This window comes from Haliaeetus albicilla, chromosome 7 (genome assembly GCF_947461875.1).
Source record: "Haliaeetus albicilla chromosome 7, bHalAlb1.1, whole genome shotgun sequence".
Taxonomy (NCBI): Eukaryota; Metazoa; Chordata; class Aves; order Accipitriformes; family Accipitridae; genus Haliaeetus; species Haliaeetus albicilla.
The window spans coordinates 36,050,466-36,072,722 of NC_091489.1; the positions used below are offsets into that span (position 1 = coordinate 36,050,466).

The window sequence follows — 22,257 nt, forward strand, 5'->3', positions numbered from 1 at the left end:
TCCTCTCCCTCGGTCTGGGCCCCTTTTGGGCTGGCGTCCCCCAAATTTTGGTCTGAGCCGGCTCGAAAGCCGTCTCGTACCCAGGCGCCGCCACGGAGTTTTTTCTGCCGCTTTTGACCTCAGGCTTCTCAGCAGGGCCCTGCCGGAGGCCCCGGAGCCGCCGCGTTCGCGCGCTCTGCGCCGCCTGAGCCTCCTCAGCCGCCGTAGCCGGCGGTGCTCCGCTAGGGGGCGTAGGGACGCGCTGGCGCTGCGGAACCGAAACTAAACCGCCGGTCCGAAAGCCAATCGGTTTCGAGCTTACTGCGCGGCAGCCGCCCTCCCTCCCCCGCTGCTTCCGAGAGCCAATCGGGTGGCGGCTGCCGTTGGGGTTGCCTCTTCCTGCCCACCGGCGCCATGGCCGCCGCCACCACGAGCTATCGCCGCGTCGCGCTCGGCGGTTTGGCCGTCGGGGCCGCGGCGCGATGGCGGCGGCGGCTGCTACTGGACGGCTGCGTGCTGCGGCTGGCGCCCGCCCGCGGGGCCGCGGCGGCGGCGGAGCCCGGGCCCTGCCGGACGGTGACGGTGGAAGTGGGGGGCAGGTGAGGGGCGGCAGCGCGGAGGCGCGTTGCGGGTGCTCCCCGCTCCCTGGGCCTGGGCTGCGGCCCTGGCTGAGGAGCGGCTTTCGGTACCGGCGGTGGGGAGGGGGCCGGCGGACCCCAGGGCCCCGGTCGTCGGCGCCGAGAGAGCCGTCCGGGGTGGCGGGTTGAACAAACGTGAGGAGAAGTTGCCGCTGATCCTCCTGCCGTGCCGTTCCTCGCTCTCCGCGGGTGAGCAGCAGGTGTATTTCCTTCCCTTTCCTGCGCGGAAGGGAGAATGTTCCGCAGCTGTGGTGGGAAAAGGTGTTTCGTGGGTGCGCAGGCAGCTCCCCTTCTCTTGTGAGGGTACAGCAGGTGTGCATTGCGTTTTCTGGCGGCAAAATTAAAATCCAGCTTGAACAGGTGGGTGATTCCTCCTCTCCCGGCGTGAGCAAAGCATTGCGCCTCTAAGCCATATACGTTGCTTTAGGTGACATCCCATGTGGCTGGCTGCAAGTCTTTGCTTCAAGGTGAAAGCAGCAGGACATTGGAGGCAAAAGCATGTTGAAGTTAAGGGGATTTGGTCACTTTTGGTCAGAGGGTTTCAATTTCCAGATCTAATCAGGATTTTTATGTCCAATACGAAGCGTAGCCTACATTCTGTATAGTTGGTGCTGTAGATGAATGCAGGAGTACTGGAAAATTTGAATTCACCGTGAGTAACAGATTATTTCTTTCTGACAGAAAGATGGAACTGTCTTCTGGAAAACTTGCTAGGTTTGCTGATGGATCTGCTGTTGTTCAGGTAAAAAAAAAAAGTTAAAATTTGTGCAACTTCAAAATTTCTGGATCTGAACAGTCATTGTTAGGACATCAGAGTCTATTGAAAGGATACAGAGCCTCAAGTGGCAGTTTAATCCCTAATGAATGTACAGCTGTGTTTTGTAGGAAAAAAAATTGTTTGAAAAGCAAAAATAATGGTGTGAGTCATGGATTTATGTGGTTGTTTTCTGCAAAGAATATTCTGGCGGTTTAGTTTGTGAATAAGTTTAGGACTTTAGCTGCAGGTAATTTTCAATTTTTTTTCTTTTTTTTCCTTAATCCAGCTAGGTGACACAGCAGTAATGGTCACAGCAGTCAGTAAAACTAAGCCTTCTGCATCTCAGTTTGTGCCATTAGTGGTAAGTACTAATGACAAAATTAGTTTTGTGATAATCAGTGGTAGCCTCAGTGGTAGTAGTTATTAAATAGTGGAGTTCAAGACGCTGGAAGGAGTGAGGAGTGCAATCAGCAGCCTACAGACCCTGGATTTCAGAATAGCAGTCTATGATAAAATGACTAGACCTATGGATGAGGGATGAGCACTGGATATTGTATACCTTGACTTTAGCAAGGATTTCTACAAAAGCCTTTGTACCAAAAAAAGTCTTTCTAGAAAAGCTCTTTGTCTGCCACAACATCCATGTTCAAATATTATATTTTAGATGTGTGAAAGACTGGTTGGATTATGAGGCTCTAAGGGTTGTGGTTATTAAGGTTTAATGATGCTTGTTCTACCTTGAGGCTGAATAAGAGTGAGTTCCTCAGGGGGTCTGTCCTGGAAAGAGACCTGTTTCATACTTGTATTGGTGACCTGGAATTCCTGCTCATCAAGTTTGCAGATGACACCAAACTGGGGGGGGGTGTGCAAATGATACGCTCAGAAGCAGGGCTGCTGTCCAGAGGGACCAGGGGCTGGAGGAATGGGCTGACAGGAACCTTATGAAATTCTGTAAGGACAAACATGAAGTCCTGAACTTGGGGTGCACTAGTGCCCTGCAACAGTTCAGGCTGGGGTCTGACTGGCTGGGCAGCCCATATATGATCTAGAATGGGAGAGTCCATTTGAGCATCAAGACAGAGCCTTGAATAATGTCACCTGAATTCAGAGTTGACCTTGCTCTGAGCAGGGGATTGGATTATAGGCCTTTGGAGGCGTCCCTTCTAACCTGAATGATTCTGTGGCTCTGAAATAAGTAATCTGTTGTCTTTAGGAATCCCTGTTTTGTTATTAAAAGGTTGACTACCGTCAGAAAGCTGCTGCAGCAGGAAGAATTCCTACAAACTATCTAAGAAGAGAACTTGGTTCCACCGATAAAGAAATTCTTACGAGCAGAGTAATAGGTAGGCTGGAACACTTTATTGACAATGTATTTTAAATATTTTGTAATATTCTCAAGAATGTTTGAAAAGAGTAATTTATAACTGCTCTTTGCAGAGTTGATTGTTTCTGCAGTAATGTCAGAAGAAAACAAACTTGTAGTTTCTTGTTTATCAGTACTGATTTTTAAAACGATATATCAACTGGGGCTGTGTCTGTATTCCTTTATATATAAAAAGCCTGGATCTTGAGAAACCTTGTTGTCACCTTTGTTGATATTAAGATCTCATCCTAACTACAGAGATAACATCCCAACAGTTGCACATCTGTCTGGACAGGTGGAAGAGACAACCAAGCTAAACTCTGAAATACAAAGAGGCAGGCTTACTGATTGGTATAGACTTATTCTCTCCCTCTTGATCCTGCTTGAAAAGTCATCTCCATCATGGCTATCTCCATTGATGAATAAGATAATGCCTTGAAATTCAACATTTATATAAAACTGATGTCAAATACATCAGCATCTTAAGACAGCAGTGAAAAGAATTAGGAGAGGGAACAGCCTATAAGGCCTAGGCTGTTACAGAGTCCTGTACACTTCAGACTGCAAAAAAATTAATAGGAAATCTACACATCATGGAAATAATGCAGTATTTTGAACATACACGCTTTTGTTGCTTTTCTCTGTTTGAGGACTATGTCCCTTCATTGAAGATATTTCTGGTGAAATACTATTTAATAGGTTATTTGTATCCTAAAGCATAGAAGACTTTTTCAATGTTTTTACCTTGTGTTACTGACAGTGGGTATGCTCACCCAACTAACTCTTACTCTACTCTGAGTGCTATTGAAATTTTAGAGTTGATTATATGTCATACTAAATTTCCTTCAGGGTTCTCTGCCTTTTCTCTTTTTTGTTTGACTGGGTCTTTCATTTAAACCATGTTGTCAGTTTCTTCTGGGGTTATTACAAGACAAACTGAATACTAACTACTGAAAACCAAATACTTCTTAGACTTGGAATATTTCTTTTGCAGATCGGTCAATCAGACCACTCTTTCCAGTAGGCTACTTTTATGATACACAGGTAGGTCACATTCACTGTCCTTAACTATAGCTACCTTCAGAATGGGAAACCTGGGTACATCCAATGAAAATTTCACATGATACAGGCATTGTTTTAAGAAAAGCAATTTTCATTAGCATCCAGGAGGGGTTTACACTTTGCAAAACAGTCTAATAGTGTAATGCTGCTTTTTAGTTTGTCATTTCCTTATCCTAAATTATTTTTATTACATGCTAGTTTCCAAATTTTGTTGTAGAGATACAGGAACAAAATTCAAATATCCTCTGTACAACAGAGGAAAGAAAGGCTAATAATATATGTCATATGATATGATACGATATTATACATTAGTGGGTTTTTGTGAGCTTTCTAGTTTAAATACCTGAACAAATTTTCATTTGTAGTATAGGCCTGTATAAATATGTGGAATGTTTTGTTTTATTGTTCTTAGCTTTGTATTGACAGCTAATAAAAATGTATAGGTCAAAATTATTCATTGTCTTTTATCTTATGCCAGATCCTTTGTAATCTTTTAGCAGTAGATGGCGTCAATGATCCGGATGTTCTGGCAATTAATGGAGGTAAGAGGATGTTTAAATCACACATGAGCAGTAATTTTTAATGTGATCCATTTTTTTCTAATACAGATTTTATCTCTTCATTCTAGCTTCTGCAGCACTTGCATTATCTGATATCCCATGGAATGGTCCTATTGGTAAGTAAATATTTTGAAATGATGATGATTTGAACATAATGGAAGACTTAGACCACGGTTCATGCTTTCTTTTTTAACAAGAATCTGAATTTGAAGTCCACTAACTTTTGGTTCAAGTATTGAAAATAATTTTACAATGGATAGCATTATTGCACTTGAAAGCATTATTTTTTCTGGACTAAATATACTTCTGGAAGGATTTATATTCCAATATAGTAATGACTTAAATTTTTTTCTTTAGAGAAACTTAGTCTTGAAAAGCATCATTTAGAAAATAGCTCAATAAGAATACTTCTTTGTTTCATTGTGAATATTTTTTGGAGAAGAGAAGTGATCTAGCCAAGGACAAATGTTTAGCTGTAATTTCCTTTCACCTGCCTTTTTTCTAGAAAATGTGTTCAAATGACTAAAAAAACCTAATAGACTTACAGCCTTGTGTATAATGCTGCTCGGCATTATATGCCCTACCCAGTAATACTAACCAAAAGAAATTAAAGAACAGATAATTTTGCCTTACAGTTTTGTTATTATTATATAGCTCATGTTTTAAAATTAATCCATAGCTTTAATTGCTGTTTTTAGATGTATAATTTTCAAAGTTAAATGATGCCTTAAAGAGCTTCCTTATTATAATAATAATAATAGTTTTCTGGGGTTTCTTTATAGGTGCAGTAAGGGTAGGACTGGTTGATGGAGAAACCATTATCAATCCAACTCGAAAACAGATGTCTTCTAGTGCTTTAAATTTAGTTATTGCTGGAGCTTCACAGAATCAAGTTGGTAAGTAGGTTAATTATTAGTATGTCTTGAGTGTTTGAAAATCAGGTAGGTGCCTCTTTGCAGATATTTGCCTAATCTTTGAAACTTGTGTTTTTACACAACAGTAGGAATAAACAACAGTGATAGGTTAGGTACCTTTTGGTTAGGTGAAGTAAATTCCATTATATTTATGCAGTTGAATGTTAATCTGTTTTTCCTCAGCTGAGTTAGATTGTTATTGAACAATAAAAAAGTAATTTACTTAATTTTTAACTTTCCATTGATAGTTATGTTGGAAGCAAGTGCCGAGAACGTATTGCAACAAGACTTCTGTCATGCTATCAAAGTAGGGGTGAAGCATACCCAGCAAATAATTCAGGGAATTCAACAACTAGTGAAAGAACAAGGTGTTGTCAAGAGAACTGTTCAGAAGTTATTTGTTGCTCCTGAAGAGATTGTGGAATGCGTGAAGAAGTAAGTTCAGAACAAATAATTTTGATCTGAATTATGTTAAGTGACTCAAAATGCTTATTTAATGATCATTTAGTTTGATGATCTCTAATTAGATAGTTTGGGTGTTTTGTTTAATAAAATAGCATGTTTTGTAAGTTCAGAATTACTTGCTGCATTTTCCGTAGAAACTTAGGAACACAGCCTTCAGCTCTCTGGCTTTATACTTAGTAAGAAGGACAGGGCAAAACAAATACCCTGAAAATTCAGTAAAGGAATTGTAAGTTAATATGCCACTCTTGTGGAATGGTGACAAGAGAAGTCAGGATGTTGGCGTGTATGATCCATGGAAATGATAACTAGTTTGAGAGGGGTGGTGGGAGAGCAGGCAGGAAGGACAGCTGGGGCTAGTAATGTTTATGAATGTCAGTCTGGTGATTTGATATTGCTAGTGAAAACAAACATTTAATCCTCAAAAGAAACTAATTGTGTAATTGTTTTTTAAGATGTGTTTTCAAAAATTGTTTCCTTTCTTCTGAAAGACTTGCTTTTAACAAGATCTATGCAGTGTTCACAGATTCCAGCCATGATAAAGTAAGTAATTAGTTCAAACGTGATATAATTATTTTTTAATTAATATCGTAATGGAACTGTAGTAAGATTTAGTTTTAAGCTAATGTTAATAAAAGCTCTTCTCCTCTTCTGCATGTATTTGCAATAGTAATAATAAATTGTTCTGTAAATTCTTATCTACCAGAGTATTTGTTTGCAGTATGTTACTGATCTTTAAATTTGTGTGACAATCCTATTCCTTATTCCTGGAGTTTTACAGAATTTTAAACTAAACAAAAACACAACAACCCAAACCTCCTTTGTTATTCTGCCTTGTAGAGTTAACTGGTTGCAAATCCTGTGTTCTAGATTTCTAGAGATGAAGCAATTAACAAGATAAGGCTTGAAACAGAAGAACAGCTGAAAGGTATTATTTTCTGCTTTCTTAATATTTAGAGAATGCTTAAATGGAGCTAGTACTACTTAGAATTACAGTGTGCTCTTTGGCCAAGCTATTTTAGCAGAAGTTCTATAAAATTAATTTTCCAACTTCAGATGCAATTTCTTTTTTATACCCAGAAAAATTTCCAGAGGCTGAGCCTTATGAAATCATAGAATCTTTCAATATGGTTTCAAAGGATATTTTTAGAAATCTTGTTCTGAATGAATATAGAAGGTAAGTATATCAAACTCCTACTGAATAATATTTCTGTCAACTTTTTGTCCAAGACTATAGTTCCATTGATCTCATAATTTCTGCTTGTAACTTTAGGTGTGATGGGAGAGATTTGACTTCCCTCAGAGATATCAAATGTGAAGTGAACATGTTTAAAATGCTTCATGGATCAGCGTTATTTCAGAGAGGTCAAACACAGGTAGTATCTTTAAACGTCAGAAACTATAAATTAATTTATCGAAAGCTGAAAGATTTGTATCTTTCATTTAAATGCAAAGTTTCCTTTTTCTTCACATTCAAATAGTAATAACTAGAAAACGGTTTAGATTTAATTAAAATACATCTGAGTCCATTAAGACAGTAGACAAAGCTTGGCTCCTTGCTACATGAACAAGACAGATATAAGCATATGTGCCCAGAATGAGTCTGGTAAGCATTATTGTGTCTTTAGACTTTCTGAAAAATGTCTAGTAACCAAAGTTAGAAGCTGTAAGGATTCTCCTTGTTCAGATCAGGTTGGCAGGTTTGGGGCATTTTTGGTTGGTTGGGTTTTGTCTTGGGAGTAGGTGGTTTGAGAAGAAAGCTTTCCGATTCAGGATGGCTTGAAGTAAAATTTTTTGTTTATAAGTCCAAAATCATACCTTTTTCATCCCTCTACATAGACTCTTATGTTAGAGATACTTGTTGAAACAAAAGCTTTTAATGTAAAATATAATCTTGCTCATTTTTAGAAAAATGGGTGACTCAGTGGTATGCAGGACAGTGCTAAATTGTGTATGTCATGAGAAGTCTTTTAAAAGAAACTTCATATGTAACCTGGACTAAATAGGGAAATTGTACCCAAAAAACTACCTTGAGATTTTTTTCTCTTTTTTACCAAAAGTGTCAGATATTGGGTGGATTGAATTAAGAATGTACTCAAGATTTGGTCTCCCATATTTTTATAGCTCATTTTCCTAGAAGGCTGTCAGCTGTTGATCTGACTTAGTACAGGGTACATGGGTAGTTGCAAACAGTGATTTATTCCTCAATGTTGTTCCCTCTTACCCCACTAAAAAAACACATGCTGCAAGTCTATGTGATAAACAGGCTTGCTCTTTTGCACAACATGGTGGCTGCATCTTGCCCTGGCTCTTAAACAAAGTTGTTTGGTTTCTTAGTGAACAAACTATTCGAGGCTCCTACTAGGTTAAGAAGCATTAAATTAGTATTTTTAAATGTGATCACCTGTAAGATTATACAAGCTTTACAGATTATGAGTAAGTTTGTGCTATGAAGGAAAAAAAAGTTTGCGGAGGTGGTAGGTGATGGCATCATATTTGTTGCTGAAATCATTCTTTTTGATTCTTCATAAACAGTAAAAGTTGTGAAAGGTGGAAGTGTTTAAGAGCAATTTATTTGCCCTCTCTCTTTTTATTTTAGGTTCTCTGTACAGTTACGTTTGACTCTCTAGAATCAAGTGTAAAATCAGACCTTATTTCAACAGCGGTGAGGTATGTACATCTTTTGGTGTTTTGTTGGTGGTAATAAAGGGTGAGCATTTAAGCACATTTGATAAAAATTCCTTGAACTTTGACATATATATATTAATTAGGACTGAATAAATGTGTAAAATTAGGCTTTGAAGTGGCCTGTTCTCAAAAGATCTTGGCAGTTGTTTTTTGTCAAGGTGACATTAACTCCATAGACACACATTTGAAATTGGACAGTATTACAAGTAACATCTAGTCTGGTTTCAAGAGAAAGAAAATAGTGACTTACTCTTGAATCTGTAAAACTGTGTCCATATACCAAGTCTCTTTAAATAAACAGTTGATGAAAGTCGATTCTCTTTGTTCCAAGTATTTATCTTCACACTTGGAACTTGATATCTGTTCTATTCATTTAATCTGTTTCTCAGATGTTTTGAAGTCTTGCTCGATAAGTTTGATGCAGGTAGCCTGTGAAGTGCTGTTCTGTTTGTCAAGTTTGGTTTGAATGGAAAAAAAATAGAGCAGATAATTTTGTGGGTTTTTTTCCCCCCAACTGAATCAGCCTATCTATATATTCCCATTTTGTCTCAAAATAAAAATGTTCAGAAGGTGAAAATATTTGTGTTCTTTCTTAATGGAGTAAGGAAAATTTAACTTACAATGTAGCAAGCAAGTCCTTGTGCTGTTAACATTTTATTGCTGAGGGCTAACTTGTTGGGGAGGAGAAACTCCTTCCCTTTAAAGCTGCAGTTCAGTGATCTCATCCCACCAGTGTTGCAGCTTCTACATTTTAATGTGTCAGCTTTGCGTTAGTTAATTTTTTTGGCCTAGAGGTGTTTGTCCATAGTCTGTAATTTTGGTATTCTTGGAAATTAGTTTGTGCTAAATAATGGATTTTAATTAGCACTCATTAGGTTGCTTCGTGAATGAGAGATTGCCTCTATATGAAACTACGGGCAAGTCTTGACTTGAAGCAACTTTATAGATTAGCTTTTTTGTATTTATTGCTAAGAGTCAAGTCTTGTGGTACTTCAGTAACTTTTTTGAGCATGCTTTTTTCATTTAATCAAGAGCTATTTTGTGGTTACAGAGATTTTCAGTATTCATTCTGAGCACGTACTTTTCTGAGGCCTTACTGCAATGTGTACAGTAAGATGCTGCTGTTCTTGAAATTTGAATTTGTTTTTTTTTTTCTTGCTTCAGACACACCAAAACCAGCATAAGGAACTGATAGGGCCTATTCTATTCTAAACAGCTAGGGAAACTGTTTTAATGATGATGATTAGCACATGAGGTTTTTCTTTTGTAGACTGTGCTTTTTCATGTGTTTACTCCATAGAAAACCTTTGGGAAAATGTGGGTGATCAGCAAATCTATTGATTCATTGTTTTTGCTGGGTCTATTTGTAAGCATAACTGAATATAATCTTATGTATTATTGTATGTAAGACATATTTGGTTGCTCTTTCTTGACATGGTCTTGTTTTTAATTAATAGTGGAATAAAAGATAAAAACTTCATGCTGCATTATGAGGTGAGTTTTACCATGTCACAGTTTTTTCTGCATGATTCACAGAAGGGCTTCATACCTTGCTTTTAAAGGTGAAATTGATCACTTCCAAGGATATAAATTATCTCTAGATTTGTTAAAATGTATTAATTCTAATTCATATGTAAGTTTATACTGCAGTTTGTGAACAAAAGTGCTGGTTTCCTAAAAGGCCCTAGATAATTTGTAAATTGCCATTTTATACTACCTTTTTAATACCTTAACATTAGGTTAGCCCCTTAAGAATGGGATATTACTGAAAGCACGATTAACCTGCTTTATTATTTTTAGTAAACTATTAATAGTGTTCAGCTGACATACTGCACCAATAGTAAATAAGTGCTTTTACATCTTGGATCTCTCAGCCTTTGGAACTTGCCCAAAGTATTTCATACAGGCAACAGGCATACCTTGTTCCATTATATGTATGACAGAAACAAGATTTCTGATATGTTTAATTGGAGTTTAATTTTTTTTATTTATTTAATTTATTAAATTAAAAAATTTAATTTTTTATTCTGATATGTTTAATTGGAGTAAGCTTGTGTTGTTTTTCAACTACCTTGCGACTGCTTTATTCTCTTTTGTTCAGTGGAAGTAAAACATTTACTAAACACTACCTAAACTGGTCCTGGTTTGCAAACCGGGTGACTGATGGAAGTCCTGTAGTGGTTTGATTTTTTTTTTTTTTTTTTTTAAAAACTTGTTTTTTCCTTGAGATGCGCAAAAACTTAAAAAGAATTTTTTTCTACATGTATGTTTTAAAATGGAGAAAAAATATTAGTTAATTTTCTATATACACATTTTTTTACTTCATAGTTTCCTCCTTATGCAACTAATGAGATTGGCAAAGTTACTGGTATGAACAGAAGAGAGCTTGGACATGGTAAGTTCAGACTAGAGAAGTCCCATGCTGTAAGTTTTAATATTTTGTCTGATTGTTTTTATTTATGGATCACTTGGTGTTTTGTTGTGTTTTGTGTTTTTTTTTTTTTAACAGGTGCACTGGCAGAAAGAGCTCTGAAACCAATTATTCCCCAGGATTTCCCATTCACAATACGAGTTACTTCTGAAGTCTTAGAGTCAAATGGTATTATGACTTTCTTATTTTTAACTTAGTGCTAGGGACTAAATTTAGCTCTTAAAAAAACCTGAGTTGGACAAACTTGAGTTGTAGGCATTTTAGGTAATAGATTTCATTTTTAACCTTCTTAATCTTGATAGCTCTATTACCTGAAGTACTTAAAATAAAAAGGATGTATATGGTCATGAACAATGGACCTTTCTTTCCATTTGTGTAACAGCACAGTATCAGTATGAGAGGCAAACAAATTCTGAGTTTAATAAAATGGTATTTGGCAGCATTTTTATGCTACAGAGTGAGGAAAATAAATCAGCATGTATTGAGACCCATTCTTCAGTGTTTAATCACAGCTGGTACCCTTACTGACTTAGTGGTAACTTCTCCTGGCTGGCTGTTTTGTTCTCTCCCATCTCCCCAGTTTGGGAGAGAGCTATCCATTTCACCTTTCTGCAGATTCCCGTGTGTGGCAGGAAGCTCCCTGAGGTCCACCTCCTATTTCATAGCACTGTAGTGAGATTAGGTGGGTTGCAGAAGGGGTTAGTGGACAAAGGGAAGGAGTCCCATTTGCAGCTTCCTGCAAAACCCACAGATTCCTTGTTTAGAATATTTAATGTTCATTGTGGTGTTTGAGGGGTTTTGGTATCAGTATCATGAAAGATTAAAAGTATATTGTGCGTTTCTTGTTAAAAATACTTATGCTACAGAAAAATTCTAATTGTAATTATTTATTGTGGTATGTGTGGTGCTGTACAGTATTTTCTAGCAGCAAGTCAATTGTCAAACTGTCATTGAAGAATATCACTAGCAAGTTTTGTTTCAGATACTCCTGACCATTGTTTAATACTTCCCTCCCCCCCTCTGTATTCTTCTAACTCTGTAGGGTCTTCTTCAATGGCTTCTGCATGTGGTGGAAGTTTGGCATTAATGGATGCAGGTACAAAATATGGCACTTAAAAGGATAAACTACATATGATAATGTGTTACAGGATTTGTAAATGGCCAAAGGTTATAAAAATGTATTTTTATTTACCACTATTAGGAGTTCCAGTATCAAGTGCAGTGGCAGGTGTAGCAATAGGTCTCATTACCAAATGCAGTGTGGAAAAAGGAGATATTGAGGACTATCGCTTGCTGACAGACATCCTGGTGAGTGTTTCTAGTACTGTTGGTTTTATTGCTGCTTAATTCTGTAAAATACATTCTATGGCCTTCTTTTGTAACTGTTTACCCAGTTACTTCAGGAACATACACTACTGGAAATATTGAATAGTTTTATCTTCTCTGTTTTGTCTCCCAAACTCTTCCCTTATTTCAGAAAATCTCTGTGAAATGTCCAGTCATGTTTCTTAGTTTTTTGTAATTACTCAGTTATTTCTTTTAAGCTCTCTCTTTCCAATTGGGAGAAAGAGATTAATAATTCTTGAATAATTTATTGAAAAACACAATGTATTGGATGGAGAATGAGCACTTGACAAAGTTGCTGGGGCGGGGAAATGCATATTATCGTGTTGCTGATGCTTGTTCCTGTGGCAGCCACTGCTAGTAGAAAATCAACTGTGGATCTGTTGTTCAGGAACTAGTGCATGAAAGCTCTTAATTTATAAGGAGAGAAAGGAACAGTGTTAATCAAAAACAGCAAAATAAGGTTGAAGAAAAAACACGTGAGTCTCAGCAGTAATTCCAAGTCTGCAGAACTACTTTGTGGCTTATTGAAACACAGAATGTACTTTTAGTATAACGAGGCTTGACAGTGGGATAAAGTTACTCCAATTTGCTTTCTTTCTGTCTATGCTGGTAGGGAATTGAAGATTACTATGGTGATATGGATTTCAAGATGGCAGGTACTAATAAAGGAATAACTGCCTTGCAGGTATCGTAACATTAAATCTTCCTAAAATGGAACTCTGAAAATGTATCTAAAAAAGCTTTCCTTACATATTGATGTAACTTAACTCTTTTCGTATTAGGCTGATCTAAAACTGCCAGGAATACCAGTAAAAATTGTAATGGAAGCTATTCAGCAAGCTACAGGTAGGTCCATATTGTATTTGCACCCATTTTATCATATTAAGTGATAAATTGTATTAAATTCTAAGTTTTATGAAACTAAATAATAAATTACTAATTTTTTTGTTTTCATTGTGGAAAAAAGCTGCTGTCTTCAAAAAAACTGGGCTAATTTGGGTGTTGTCTGTTATACTTCCATATAGGCACTTCATGCAAAATAAATAGCTTTTTGTGTTGGAGGAGAGCATTCAATCTCCAAAAAAGCCAGGCCCTTCCCACCACACTTAAGTCTCATATTATTGTACATAATGTCAGTGAAATTGTCTGCTGCTCCTGGAGGTTACTTTTTATTAAAACAGAACAAAAATGGTGTGATATTAACAGTCACCAGTTTAGTACAATGGGTAACTTGCTTTGAAAAATTGCAATAAAATTAGTGGCATAGCAAAGTGGGAAGGGAGGGAACTTATGCAGAAGAGCAACATCAGGGTAGAGGAATACATGAAGAAATATTTACATGCAGTATTTTGGATTTGACTGATGCAAGTACAATATTACTAGGCCATGTCAGTTTATAAGATTTTTGTCATACTGTGTGAAACCATATGTGGTGAGTTGGGGAAAAGAGGTTTGGTTTGTGCTGTGCAATAGGTCAGTAAAAAGGATTGTTAAAAATAAGCTCCAAACTAACTTTAAAGTAACTTCAGACTAATTTTTAAATGTGTCTTGAGCAGCAAGTTCTTAGAACTTAAGTAAAAGTCCATGTCATCTCAGGGAGTTGATGGTTAAGATCTAGCAGCTTGGTACCCTGTGAATAACAGAGGTGTAAAGGCTGAAGTGCAGCTTTGCTCACTGAAACTGGATTGCTTTTGATTGGTGAAAGTTGGGAGAGGGAGGAGGCACCTGTTGCTCGTTAAATATGTTAAGTGTTACTGTAACACCAAAATGGATTTGGACTAACACACAAACATCCTATTACATGACTTTTTTTTAAAATCCAACAGAATAATGTTATAGAAAGAATAGCAAAAACTATTTCTTATTTACCATAAATTCAGCTATATTTACTATTGAAATTTACTGCTGTCGGTATTCTGACGTGCACAGCTAAAATATTCTTAAGCCATATGAAAAACTGAAGCTACAAGCTTTAATGAGGATTTAACTAGTTGTAAGAGAAAATTTTCAACTTGATTGTAATAACAAGATTTTAGTAAGAAAACCCTTACTAAAATGTAAGAACCAGTAATTCCTATTTAATGGTGTATCACTTAAGGCAGCTCAGCTGAAGTTCCAGGCCAGTGTATTATAACTTAACTAATCAAAGCTACACCTTGTTGCTTTTATAGGCACTGTGATTTATTTAAATAATACACTGAAACAGAATTCTCTGTAATGTTCTAGGCTGCATAAAATCAATAAATGTGCTGAAGGCGTAGGTTTTGCATACACAGAGCAGAATGTTGGTACCGCAACAAAGATGCGCTACCTGAAATGTGTTAAGTTACCAAGGTAAATTCTGAAGTTAGGCAGGAGGCAGACTATATGAACAGATGTTTATCTACTTTATAACAAAAACTGCATAAATTTATTTTAATCTTACACAAAACTCTTTATTTTTCCTTCCTCCTCCTCCCCCGCCCCAAAAAAACCTCACAGCTGCAAAGAGGGAGATTTTACAAATTATGAACCAAACGCTGGCAAAACCCAGACCTAACAGAAAAGAAAGTGGACCAGTTGTAGGTAATGTTAGTTGTATGTTGATAAGAATGCATAACTTTTATAATTATCTTTTTAACAATAAGCTGCTGCTTAAAACAGCTTTTTTAATGAATGTTTGTTATATGTTTCTGCACCTGCCTCTGGGGGTTATTTTTTGTCCTTTTTTTTTGAGGTGAATTTTTGGGTTTTATTGCCATGTGAGGCAGCACTGTACTATTTCACTATATACCAGAAAACAGAATTAAACTGAAGTTATGTGAAACTCTCACAAAATCAGAGTGGATATAGATGTCAGTATTGGCATGGCTTAAGGTAATTTACACTCATCCAAGTATTTGTATTTTACGTTTTCATTTATTTCAATTCTTAAGTGTAATTATGTCAATGTTCAGCAAATAATACAAGTAGCTATAGAAGATTAAAACGTAAATGAATGTGACTAATTTTTTGTGACAGCTTTCAAGATTATTATATTTAGAATTTCAAAGTATTTTTAAATGTTCTTTCAGAAACTATCCACGTTCCATTATCAAAAAGGTTAAGATTCGTTGGTCCTGGGGCCTATAATCTGAAAAAACTTCAAGCACAGGCTGGTAAGATATTCTTACTTCAGGTGACAATTTATTTTAATGTGTTACTAGCTTCTCTTTTCTATACAAAAATTACTAGTGTGGAGTTTTAATTAGTGGATCTTGGTAGCACAGGTATTACTAGAACAGTTATTGCTAAATCTTAATGCTATCTTTATGTTCTTTCAGAAACTGTAAGTAGCTAAACTTAAACTTCCCAAATTGTTCTGTAGACCACCTCTATAAAACTGGCATTTGTGCTTTGGCAGCAACAACCTAATAAGTAAATAGGAAGAACTATTAAGAGAAAAGGGTACTTTTAATTTGTGCTTTATGCTGCAGACTGCAAAACAGTATTTGCCTTTGTTTTCAGACTGGCATGTTTAGCTGTTCCAATGCTCGGTACAAACTGAGTCTGTACTGTATCTTGATAAGAGGTGCATGTATTTTGAAGAGCTAGGTGAAGCTCACTTCAGCTACGCTTAGTTGTGTAGATTCTGTAAAAGTGCTTGCCGTTTGTTTTGCAGCAGGAATTCCTGGAAGTTTAGTGCATGTGTGATGGTGTTTTTCAGGGCTTGCAGAAGAGGCAATTAAAGGTTCATCTAGGGACAGTATTGCAGAGTGCTGAATGAAAGTTGTGAAGTCAAGCAAGTCTGATCAGGAATATGCTGAAGTGTAGATCAAATCTATGCAGCTTCTCTTCCTAGAAACTAAAACTTTTTTGCTGTGGTTATGAGGGGACATTGAACTCTTTCCTACAGTGCTCATTGACTGTTTTCCTAGGATTCTGTGAAGAGCTTGTATACACTGTTAACGTGCTAGCATATGTTAGAAATCCAACTCACTACCCCATTGTAGGAATGACCTGTACTGGGGCTTAAACGGGTAGCAAGTAGTGGTTTCCTGACCTTGTTATATTTCTTGGAATAAATGGATTTTACTTGTTTACACAGTGGTTTGTCCTGCCTGGCCTTAAGTGCCAAATTCAAAGTTGATGCCTCTTTCACTAGCATTTCCTAAATAGGGCAATTGATACTTTGGTTGAGATAAATGCAGACTGACAGGTCACTTAAAATTAGGCCTATAGCTTGATGTTGTGGTTGCCCTTGGAAGTGAATGAATGGAATTTGTAAAGCATTAAGTATTTCTGAGAGGCTACACTATTAAAAACCTTTGTTCAAATGACTCAAACCAGTGAAACTAGACATAGTGCACCCTTACCATCTCTCCAAGGCGATGAAGGTAATATTCAACCAGTAGTCAGCCATTGTAGCAGAGGTGAATTTCTGCTGTGATATTAAATACATCAGACTTCTTTTATGAGCACTTTGTTGTAAATGCAAATTCTTCCCTTTATTGCTTAATATAGTACAACTTCTTTACTTGTTCCCTACTTTTAGAAAGCTAAAAATTAAAAAAGACTGATGTCTATGGACTATCAAGTAGGTGTTCTGCTTCAGCTGCTTTGGACTTGAAACTCTTTTTAATGCTCAGGCTAGCTTGATTAGTGCTTCTCACGGGATTAGGGTGGAGAAAAGGAGGAAAAATCATACTTCCCTTTGGTTGCAAGCCTCTGCGGTCTGTTGGCCAGAAAACTAGTCTAGAGGTGGAAAGAGTTTTACCATGCAATCTTACTATGTTCTGGCTCTGAAACACTTTAATTTCTATCAGCTATTAATGAAAGCTATAGTTTTATTAAAAATTCTCTGTGAAATTAATTCATAGAAGCTGAGATTCATTCATAAAATCAAATTTTTTTCAATAATTTTTTTCCTGCCATAAAAGGATTATAATAACAATTTTGTGTTCCTATATGGAACACAAGTTTGTCCAGGTATTTAGCAAGCATACCTGTAACATGGCTTCCATTCAGTTGCATGTAAAGCTGTCCAACGCCTAATCTGAAGAAGATTCGAAATGATTAGGACTCTGAGATCTTAATGAGTCTGTGAAAAATCATTTTGCTCTATGCAAGTCTTACTGAATGTAACTTTTCTGCTTGCTGAAACAGTAGCAATGTTCACATAAATCCTCTCCTTAAATTCTCTTTCTAAGGTGTAACTGTAAGTCAGCTGGATGAAGAAACTTATTCTGTGTTTGCCCCCACACCTAGTGCTATGCATGAAGCAAGAGAATTTATCCGTGAAATCTGCAAAGATGATGTAAGGATAAACTTTTGTTGTTAGCTTTTTAAACCTGCATTTTGTGAATTTGTGTCTTACTGTTTTCTTTTTCTCCCCCCCACTACAGCAGGAAGTTAATTTGGAATTTGGTGCAGTTTATACAGCCACGATAACTGAAATAAGGTATAAAAACTGCTCTGGAGTTGAAGTAGAAATTAGTTTATTTACGTAGCTATATTCCTGATGCCTCAATATGATGTAAAATAATTGATTTTTAAGGATGCCAAACTTAGGCTGGTGACCTTGGCACCTGCATCATTCTTGATATTTTCTCTGTTGAAAATATTACTGTGTTTCTTAATAAGGCTGTTTATTTTTGCTGCTTGTTTAGTTACTGGAATGTCTCTATAAATAAAACCTAAGGCCTTTCTTTTTTCATCTTTGTATCTGAGAGAGATGGTAGGAATTTCCTTTTCACTTTTCAGTCCAATATTTGTCTTGCAAAAATTACATGCACTTTTTGGATGGTACTTATTACTGTAAAATACTGTCCTGAAATAAGTAATTTCCATCCACTTCAATTAAGGAAAAATGGGTGGACATGTTATGGTTGATAAAAGATTTTTAGAAAGAGGGGAGTAAAATCTTGTTTATGAGAAGTTTACTAATACTTGCTTTGGAGTCAATATGCAGAGTAAAATACCTACAGACTTCTATCAATGTATTTTGAAATAACTGTGCTCTTTTCTGTTGCAGAGATTCTGGAGTGATGGTAAAATTGTATCCAAACATGACACCAGTGTTACTTCATAATTCACAACTTGATCAAAGAAAGGTAATACATGCTTAAACAAGTATAAACTAGACACTTGTACTTGTTTTTAATCGATTCTCACTGAACATAGTCTCCATTAGCTGTAACACATACTGTTGTTCTAGAGTCCATTTTTATGTTAAAAGCTGTGTTAGACTAGCAGCACCTTTTTGTTTAACCTCTGCTTGCCCTGTACATAAAGCTGCAAATAATCTAACTATATGCTTACTACAATCCTACTGTTTATGCTTTTATGCACATCACCAAGTTCTTTAGATCTCCAATACCCTTTTCTATGTAACATGTAGAAACCAGTTATTTGTAAGGTAGTGTTGAGCCACTATGATTGTCTGAAGGGTAGCATGAAGAATTCCTAAAAGAAGGAACTTTTGTAACTAACCTTAAAAAATTAATCACACTGAAATAATTTTTTCTGAAAAATACTGTGTTCTAGATTAAACATCCTAGTGCCTTGGGATTAGAAGTTGGACAAGAAATTCAGGTAATTTTTTTTTAACTTTAAGATGCTAACAAACTGCTGTTCATATTTTAGAATTTGAGTGAATTTTTTATTTTGTGTTTATGAAGAAAATATTTTGCCATATCACATTCCCTTTCTATGCTGGTTAAAGGCCTGATCACTTCAAATTAGATTTATTTAGTGTCATACTCCTGCTATCTAGGCACCACATTAATTCGACAGAGCTATATAGGCTAAATGGTGCCTATTGTTTATGGCTTTTCTAGTGTCAAACTGGGGAAAAAAAAACAAACCAAAAAAAACAAAACCAACCAAAAAGATGCAAACCACTGCCTTTTAAGGAAAATGCTATTTCCAGCTCTTTAAGTTGGCCAGTCTTAAAGTGGTTTGTTTTCTTAACAGGTTAAATACTTTGGACGTGATCCAACTGATGGTAGAATGAGGCTTTCACGTAAAATTCTACAGACACCAGCCACAACTGTGCTTAAAACCCTAACTGACAAAAACAGTATTGTCTTGGGAGGTACTGTTCCCCAGTCCTCTACTTCATCCCAGTGACAGGTAAGGCCATAAGAACAACTTAAGATGACTCAGTACTGCACTTTCTTTACAACTATTGTGAAGAATTGTATCAATCTGGTTTTTATGTTGTACAGTTAACCTTCAGTGGTGTGCAAATACTGCTTGCCAGCTGTGTTGCAGCATGTTGTAAGTTAGCGACTGCCCTTTCATGTGCTGCAGTTGTAAAGAGCTTGATATTGTAAAATTGGCATCCAGTTTCAGCATCCTAGACAGTCTACTTTCTCCAAAACAAACTTATTTGTTAATCTACAACATCTGTGTAAGCATTCCCTCTTCTCTACCTTGCCAACGTTTTCTTAAAAGAAAAAAAAAAACCAGAGTGGGGGAAGAGAAGAAAAAATAAGCTGCTTTCTTGGAAGTTTTGAGTCAATTAGTGGAGACTTCTCAGTCAATTAATGGAATGCCCAAAGCTCCTCCCTAGAACTAGTTTCCCAGCGTGTATTTGACTGTTAGTAGACTTATTCCTAAACTTTTCCAAAAGCTGTTGTGTATGGCATTTTTTTTCTTTATGAGGCTACTAGAACAGGAAGGTAAAATTGATTGCTCTTGATTATAAAATCAAGAGGAGTTACACAATGAGATTATCATTGGTGCATTGCATTTCCATCTGCCAATTTAAGGCAGTCTGTGGCAATCTTCTGGGAATGATTCACAACACTAGAAGAAATCAAAATTCACTGACGAATTTTTTTTTTAAGAAGTGTTTCTGAGTTTGATGCCTTGATATAATTAGTTGGTTACAGAGTATTTTCTCTTTCTTTCAGGAAAAAAGGTGTGATAGTTCATGGAAATACAGCCAACCTTTGCTAGGATCTGTAGATGTCTACACAAGAATCTGCAGGTCAATGGTAGTGAATCATGTTTTTAAAATAGACACTATTTATGCTTAAAGGTGATGTAGAACTTCAAAGTCTTCAAATTGATTAAAAACTCATTTAAAAGAAAAACAGAAACAACCAGTGCTCTTATCTTGTATAGCAAGGGTGAGAATCTAAGAACATGGAATTGTATAGACTGAAGAGCAGACTACGTTTCAGTGCTTGAGATTCTTCTCGTTGTCATCTCAAAATAAAAATGCAAAGATGAGAAGGAAGTATTTAACAATTATTTTCTGAGAGAAGGAATGCTGTGTACTTGGCTGATGAGCTATGACTGTAGTTGAGAGGCACAGTTGGCCAGTTTTACTGGATTTTCAGTGTACAAGATTGAAATGTTGAGCAAAACATAGCTCAAGACTTAGAAGTATCACCTTTAACGTGATTGACACTGTTTCAGATAAATACATCAGTAACTGTCGTAGGGTTCAGACTTGCTAAAATATCTGAGCAGAAGGGGAACAAAACTACCTGGCTGAAACATCATCGTTTGTTATCTGGGTTCATTAACACTGAATTTTAAAATATATAATGAAAACATTAAGATTAAAATAATTGTTTTGGAATAAACAATTGATGTGATAAATCACCCCCCTAAAACCTCCTCATTAAGAGTGTCACAATTTCTCTATTGACTATGTTCTGTCAATGGATTCACTGGTCTTTTAGATTTCAAAACATTTCCCAGAGGCTCATAAGAACAACTTGATTTTCTACTGTGAGTTACAGACTTTGAAAATCAAAGAGGTGTCCCTTCTGATGTTCACCAATTTGTAGATAGACCTAATAAGAAAATCAGCTTCCCACCTGATGGCAAGTGGGCTCTGGACCTCCTGAAAGGAAAAAAAAAAAACAAAAAACCAAAAAACCACTGGGGAGAGGAGAAATGTGAATATGCAGTAAAAATTTTTCTGTGTTCTGCCTTTTTTTTTTATTCTAAGTTAAAATATTAAAGAAGAAAAAAATGATTGGCTGCTGCCTTTATTGTTGTCTGTCTGTCTTTCATCATGTAAGACTGAAAAATCCTGGACAGTGTTAATGAAATAATGTAGACAAATGTTAAAATACCTGAACAGAAGCTGAAATGTTTCCTTTTCTCATAACTGTTCTCAGAAATTGCCCTCTGCAATCTAAGTGGTTTTCCAAGGTTTAGCTTCTTTTATTGCAGAAAAACTTCTGTAAGGCTCCTCTTAGTAGAACAGATGGATGTTCTAGTTACTGAAATACTACATAAAATACTAACTTTAGAAGTGGGTTTGTTGGTTTTTTTTTTAGCTTGCACATTACCAGTAGCATGCTTGCATCTGAATGTGAAAATCAATGATTTATGAGCCAAAAGAATCCCATTCTTTCCTGTAAAAGTATTTTCTTGCCTGCAGTAACAGGAGTATCAATGATTTGTGTGATAGGTCATGGTCTCAGTAAATCAACTGTTGGAGTGCTGGGGGGTTTCTGTTTGTTAGATGATAAAGTAGGAAAAAGATACATATTTTTTTTATGTACCTGTGACAGAACCTGTACAGTCAGCCTGACTTTCTGCACTTGTAACAAGTTTTACACCCTATGGGAAGGGGTGGAAAAAAATATGCTTGGGAACTGTCTGGGAAGAGCACAAACCAGCTGCTCTTACCTGAGGAGAGAAATGCGATGGGATCCAAGAATTGAGTAAGTATGTGTCAGTGTAAACCTTCCCGGAGGGAAAGCAGGCTGGTTTCAGACATCCCAGGTTCACCTGAGAGGTGTCAGTAGTGGCAGGTTGGACCGTGGCAGGAGGCACTTGACTCTCAGGTGATATCAGCTATGATCAGAGAGCATGTAGGTTAATAGTGCTTGAGAGAGCAAACTCAGCCCTATTGCAGTAGCTGTTTTTTCATGTTTGAAATAGTGATTTTTGTCTCTACTGCCCTAGATAATTAGCATCTGTAATGACCCATCTTAAATGGAGCCGTCAAAAGGAATTGCTTTGGAAAGTGAAGCTGGGCAATTGCAGCATTACAGCAGGTCAAGAGGGCCAGAAATGCATTTATTTGACCAAAACTGAATTTTTCACACAGGTGCAAAGCATCAG

General features: G+C 36.8%; 1 protein-coding gene across 1 annotated transcript; it reads left to right on the top strand.

The window, feature by feature from the left end:
- The first annotated feature begins 360 nt into the window (after positions 1-360).
- On the top strand, positions 361-21,157 carry PNPT1 (polyribonucleotide nucleotidyltransferase 1). The gene is made up of 29 exons (XM_069787665.1): positions 361-578; positions 1,299-1,359; positions 1,661-1,735; positions 2,612-2,717; positions 3,732-3,781; positions 4,278-4,341; positions 4,428-4,475; positions 5,142-5,255; positions 5,522-5,708; positions 6,227-6,278; positions 6,606-6,663; positions 6,816-6,912; positions 7,009-7,111; positions 8,335-8,405; positions 9,881-9,917; positions 10,752-10,818; positions 10,933-11,022; positions 11,897-11,950; positions 12,056-12,162; positions 12,815-12,886; positions 12,984-13,047; positions 14,683-14,766; positions 15,255-15,338; positions 17,370-17,476; positions 17,565-17,620; positions 18,194-18,272; positions 18,706-18,753; positions 19,135-19,293; positions 20,079-21,157. The coding sequence occupies exons 1-28, from the start codon at positions 394-396 to the stop codon at positions 19,288-19,290; spliced, it is 2,376 nt and encodes a 791-aa protein (XP_069643766.1). The 5' UTR covers positions 361-393; the 3' UTR covers positions 19,291-19,293; positions 20,079-21,157.
- The last annotated feature ends 1,100 nt before the right edge of the window (positions 21,158-22,257 follow it).